The sequence below is a fragment of the Myotis davidii genome, unplaced genomic scaffold (assembly GCF_000327345.1).
Source record: "Myotis davidii unplaced genomic scaffold, ASM32734v1 scaffold240, whole genome shotgun sequence".
Lineage (NCBI taxonomy): Eukaryota > Metazoa > Chordata > Mammalia > Chiroptera > Vespertilionidae > Myotis > Myotis davidii.
Window position 1 is genome coordinate 2,303,193 of NW_006292334.1, and position 6,527 is coordinate 2,309,719.

At 33.8% G+C, this 6,527-nt stretch overlaps 1 protein-coding gene across 1 annotated transcript; it reads left to right on the forward strand.

Annotated features, from left to right (window-relative positions):
* Positions 1-260: 260 nt before the first annotated feature.
* On the forward strand, positions 261-5,312 carry DEFB110 (defensin beta 110). Its single transcript, XM_006765710.1, has 2 exons — positions 261-315; positions 5,164-5,312. The coding sequence occupies exons 1-2, from the start codon at positions 261-263 to the stop codon at positions 5,310-5,312; spliced, it is 204 nt and encodes a 67-aa protein (XP_006765773.1).
* Positions 5,313-6,527: the final 1,215 nt, after the last annotated feature.

Genomic DNA, 6,527 nt, shown 5'->3' on the forward strand with positions numbered 1-6,527 from the left:
GTTTTTATGAGAATATATTAAGGTAACATAATTAGTTGTTACTTTCATGGCAAAACTTAATAATAATTTTTGTGACCATGTTCTTTGAACATGGCACAATTCAACCAAGCATACAAATGTTCTCGCTATTGATAAGCCTCAGTAGTTAGACCACTTCCCAGGAGCATCTATAAATAAAAAAGGGTTCTGTTTCCTTATGTGAGAAACCTGACTTGAAAAAGAAGATCCGTTGACACTTTTTTCCTAAGGCATTCCCCACCATGAAGATTCATCTCTTTTTCTTTATTCTTCTCTTTTGGGTCACAATTTTACCAGGTAACATAGAGAGGTTTATGGGTATATTTGTGCAAATGAATTTGAGAAGACATCCACTATTTCTGGTTAAATGTTTGGTAATAAAAAAAGGTTTGAAGTAATTTTTATACCAAAAGCATTGTGATGCTCTAGATTGGACCCCAGAACAGAAAAGAAGGCGGGGGGGGCAATAATGGGAAAACAGCTGAAACATAAAGTCTATAGTTCATTTAACAGTATTATACCAATAATAACTTCTTAGTTTTGTTAAGTGAGGCATGGTTACATGAGATGTTACCATAGGGGAAGTTGGCCTCTATCATTTTTGTAACTCTTCTATAAGTCTAAAATGATCTCAAGATGAAAAATGAAAAAATATATAAGATCAATACATTAGTCTTATCACTTCCATCCTGCAACAATCAGTTAAAATCTGTTCTTGCTGGGAAAATAGTCTTTAACATAATCAACTGTAAAGAGTAAATGGTTCATTGTTAGGGAACAATCTATCTTTTAAGCTTAAGGAAGCAGAGTACTTCCAATTAGTAGAAAGCCATCAATCTATTTATCTTTGTCTTTTTTTAAGCTTAAGGTAGCATAGTACTTCCAATTAGTAGAAAGCCCTCTTTAATATTCTGTTCTTTGTACTATCAGCAAATAATGTCCCTTCTTGACCTTTCTTTCAATATTTTTAGTCAACACTCATGTCTTTGAGTGTTACCGATCATATGAATGTTGAGTGTAATACCTTGCATCTGAGCTCTATTTTTCATGAGAACTTTTTCCCCCTTAAGGACTATATCCTCACATCAGGTATGTAACATGATTCTCTTCTTCTGAATTAATGTGTGAGTATTAATTGTACAGAAATAGAAAAATAAGTTTTGGAGATAGAACCATCACTGAGTCTATTCTCTTCTTCTTAAAGAGCTTAAGGTGAAAGGACATACTCAAGTCTACTCAATTTATGATGCCAGCACTGAAATCAGGCTCAAATTCACTAACTATGAGAATAGTTATTTTTAGTACCTATATTATTTTCTTAGGTCCAGTAGAGATCATAACTGAGGTCTAGGAGACTAAGTTAACTCATCTTTCATTGTGAATATTAAAAGAGCCCATCATGACAATCTAAAAATTTACACATAATTATCTGATTAATTATCATTGAAAGGTTGAAGTGGATAAAATTCTAAAGAGGGGCATCTGCTAACAAAAGTAATCTCAATGGAAACTTCTAGGTATAAATTCTTATATTATTGATTCAGACATTCATTAATTTAATACCATGAGCATTAAAATATTTTGTATTATATGTAACATATAACAGATAATTGTATTTCTGCAACATTTTTACTGTTGGGCAAGCATCAATAAAGCCACAAAGTAACGCCGTTGTTCATTTAGGTAAGAAAATAAATTGTTTGAAAAAGATCTCTGGATTTTTTTTTTCAGCTCTAGAAAGAGCCAAAATAAAATTCTATTCATATGTGATAAATATTTTTCTCCTAATTCCAATAGTAGCTAATATTAGTAAATCACTATGCCAAGTGTTTTTGTATATTATTAATTTATTTTTCCTTGTAGTAGGCAAATCGGGTGTCCCTACTCATGACCGAAGTTATTAATGCATTTTTCAGCAAATTAAAAAATGTATGTGTCCTGTAGACTTAGAAATTATAAACCACGTGGGGAATATAGTAACAGAGATTAGAACATCAATGTTAACTATTTGTATATTTTTTATTATATTTACAAAATGAGGTCATTGTCCTTGTTAATTACATATATACAAAACTTTTAGAGAACACTTACTATTACTGACAAAAAAAAATGTCAAAGTGAAAGAAATATGTCAAGATATATATTTTCTCCACAAAATTAGAAGAGATGTGGTATAAAATATAGGCATTTTAGGAAATAATAAAAACAGTAAAAATCTTGTCTTTCATCTTAGAGTTAGTTCACCAACATATGGTAGTTGAACTAAACTGAATAAAATTAAATGACATTTGTATGACAATTTTTCAGAGTTGATTTTTTTTATACCTCATCTTTAAATGGAGAAAATTCTTACTCAAAATTGAGATAGAAAACCTTATTCCCAGTTATGACAGTTACAGATGAAAAAATGTCCAGATAAATGTCCTTACATTTTCTATGTAAGGAAATTTCCAGTGAACTCACTTAGTTTTCCTCTTCATTTTCTAGAGTTTACAAATGCACTGAATGTCTACAAATGAGGTGTTATTTACCTATTGTTTTGCTTTATCTGCCAAGTTAAAAAATGTGCCATTGCCAAAAATTATTTTTCTTTAAATTTGGTATGTACTCTGATCATAGGATAGATAGTATAGTCTTGTGCTGAAAGTGTAGTCATGATTTTCTCCATTTCCAAGGAGGTGAATGGTAGCCTAAGGAATAAAACAGCAGATTAGTAAAAATAAGAAATCATGGGTTGAAAATATTTTAGGAATCATCTAGCTCATTTCTAGCTTATAGATTAAGTAGGACTTCATATATTATTTTAAAGAATTCCTCTACCATGCAATATGAATATTACATGTGAGAGCAATGAAAAGAGAGATCACTTTCTTGAAAATGATCAGCATTTTTAAATACAATCAGAGAAGATTGTATTTGAACAACGTATCTGAGGGTAGAGATAATGTATGTTTGGCTTATCAGAGCACCAGGAGAACAGTGGTTTTCAATACAAGTGAACTATGTATTGTCTGGCAATGTCTGGAGACCTTCAAGGTTGATACAACTGGTACCACTGGCATCTAGTGGTAGAGCCAGAGATATTGCTAAACATCCTTCAGTGAACAGGATAGCATCCCACATCAAAGAATTGTTCAACTAAAGATCAATAGTGCCCAGGGTGAGAACCCCTGCTGTAGAGACTGGCATAGAACTTAACAAGGAGTATGCACAGGCTTGAACTGTGTGGGCTCACTTACTAATACATATTTTTCAACAAATACTATAAATCATTTTCTCATCCTTATGGTCTTCTCAATAACACTTCTTTCACTCTAGCTTACTCTGTTGTAAGAATATAGTATATAATACATAGAACATCCAAAATATGTGTTAATCAACTGTTTATGTTATTGGTAAGGCTTCTGGTCAACAGTAAGCTATTAGTAGTTAAGTTTTGGGGTAGTCAAAAGTTATAGTTGGCTTTTGGATTTTGTAGGAGGTGGGTGCCTCTGAGGCCTGCTTTCTTCAAGGGTCAACTGTACTTAATAGTTGAATGAGTGGATGGATGCTTGCAAAGATGAATATTAGTGATCCAAAGACACATTTTGGGGACTACCTATATGTAGAGGTCAGAATGAGAAGAAAGAAAACAATAATTTTAGAAAGGTGAACTAAGATAAAGAACTAATAAGGAAAGGGGTGAGGTCAATTGGACAATAGTGACTATTGGACAATAGTGTGACATGTGACAGATCTCTGTCTAAAGCGAGTGTAATTCAGGTTTCTTTCACTAGCAAACCATATGGGTTTAACAATAATAACTCCTCGGAAATAGTAGACTAGATAATGGTATTTAGAAGTTAATATTTAATCTGTGCAGAGTAACTACTTTTTTCTGCTATAAGCCATATTCTGCACTGTTTCAGTCATAGTGAGAGCTAATTTTAATGGAAGAGCTAGATTTTATATCAACTTCTTATAACAACAATATGGATAATGTCTATGCTTTCACTAATAAGTATCATTACTCACCACCAACTGTTGAAAATGCAGACAGAATATCTAGTAAGAAAGACCTGGCCTTTAAAGGCACTGATTGAGACACAAAGCTGTAATTAATGGCAGAAAGTAGTGGTAAAATTTATTTTATTTCATACCAGAAATATACAAAAATAGTTGAATCTGCTCTTTGGTCAGATAAGTGCAAAATTTAGAATTCTCCCATACCGGTTGTCCTTAATCTCACCATATGAGTAAGAACATTAGTTATAAAAACTGATGGGTGTGCAAAAAAAAAAAAGTCTCTAAAGCAAAGGGCTTATGAAAACACATGGGCCAACATATAATGTGAAATATAAAATTAAGATACATTTTGCTTGGAATGGATCTTACAGCCTGGCAGACCAACATCCCCCAATTCCCCAAGTATCTTGCACTATTCTAAATAATAAACTTCCAATGAGTGTCAATCTACAAGCTACAAAATAAAATATGTATGTTGGAGCCTGGTCATGTTAGAAATCATGTCATGGCCAACAAAGGCCACACATTCTAGACATTCCCAATTAAAAAAAAATCAATGCTGTCATCAGATATGTGTCTAAGATCATTTCTTCAAAGAAATAAAACTGGTAATACCCAGAGGAGTTGTAGAAAGTCAGACAAATTGTCTAACAATGACACTCCCCCCGCGTCAACATTTTAGAAAAGTAAAATCAAACTGCAATAGAAATCTCTAAAAAGAACTCATACAGCACAATGTTTCGTCTAAATAATATTTGTGAAATCAGAAAAGGGGGAAACCAGGTACAATTAGATGATTGTAGAGACTAAACCCAACAGAAAATAAATTATGAACACTTTTTTCCTGTTGACTTTGGGAACTATCCTTGAATTACTATGTAGTAACTTGTAAGGCAGCAAGCGGGGCACACCTCACTTAGGTCCCAGACACTGTCGATTTGCAGGATTGACCTTGCATTAAAGAGATGGTATAGTCACCTCACCTTTCCTCAGTAGAATTTTCAGTCATACATTAGAATCGGCATTTTTTTCTTTTGCCCTGTTCTATGACCTTTTGCTTCTTGAACTTTCTTTCTCCTTTTAAAATATGGGTGTGCCATAGCTAGGTTGCTAATCTCAGTCATTCTTTCCTTCTTACAGCCAGAAAGAAATTCCCCCAGTATGGTAGCGTGGATATGAGGAAACTGTGCAAAAAGGGTAATGGCCGGTGTAAAGTTGAGTGCCATGAAACTGAAATTAGGATTGCTTACTGCATAAGACCTGGAACTCATTGCTGCTTACAGAGGTAAAGAGGACAGAAGAAAAGAGTCACATGGTCCAAGAAGAGAGGAGCAGAATTACTAAGCCTCCCCAGCACATCCTTCCAGGCCTGTGCATCTCTGTAATACACAAAGAATCAAATAAAATTCAACATTGAACCATGCAGAAGTGGTTCTATGCCACATACTTATCTGGTGCCTTTACATTGCATTTTCTCTTGATCTCTTGGTACCAGAGTAAGCAGAATTTATATTATGGAAGTTCCTCACCACTATTCAAAGTTCTATGTGCCTTATGTGAGTTGACGTAAGTAAAGTTTTGAGAAACCCTAAGTCAAAGAAATGGGAAGCGCGCATTTCTGAGATACAGCTAGCAGTAGATTTGGGCTGCTATTTTATAGTTAAACACTGCTCCATGGGTAATACCAGGAAAAAAGGTAAATCACTGGGATTGAAAAACTAGACATTGAGAGTGCAGATCTTTTGCATGGGAGACACAGAGTTTAAGTGAGAAAGTGATGAAAGAACAGGAGAGCAGAGGAAAGTCACAATGAACTCCAATTTCTATTCTTATTATTTCTTTGAGAGAAAAAAAAAATGTATCAGGAAATAGAAGAGGGAGTAGAAAAGGAGGAGGAGAAGAATGTGATAAAGGCAAAGAGGCTATACGTAATTAAATATTTTGACAAAGAAAGTCAAAAACTGTGGCTAATAGGTGAATTCACCTCCTCCTGGGAAATGACCCTGACTGAGGATATAGACAGTGAAAGACAGGTGTAATCTTCACTCTCAGCTCTACTCTATCTGAGTTCCTCTGATTCCTAGTTCCTGGGAAGTCTACAGTATTTTCCCCCACAAATACACTCCTAACCGTACCTCTGTATCATACAGTTTCTATTCAAAAATGCAAAATTTGCTTCTTTTTTTGAGTTTAGGAATGCAACTTAGTAATTTCTATTAATTCAGATTTTTTAAAATCATCGATATCCCAATATAGCAATAGAAACAGAAACTTTTCTCCCTGCCTAAAAAAATAAAATTGTTACAATCGTTGGAAGGAGTGTTATTGGCATTATGTATTTCCCTTCACTTTTAGTTTTCTGTAATTCTTGATTAACATTGCCATGATGAACTAGACTCCAGGTATTAGACACAGTATTTTTGTTGTTATTTAGACAATACACATCTGAATCAGTTAAAAATGTTATGTTGAATGAGGTATATCACCATCAAACCCCAGCGCAG

What these genes read in the sequence shown, in the direction of transcription:
- DEFB110 (XM_006765710.1), top strand. Translation starts at nt 261, where the DNA reads ATGAAGATTCATCTCTTTTTCTTTATTCTTCTCTTTTGGGTCACAATT. An exon ending in TTGGGTCACAATTTTACCAG is followed by an intron (nt 316 to 5,163) that starts GTAACATAGAGA and finishes TCCTTCTTACAG; the next exon opens with CCAGAAAGAAATTCCCCCAG.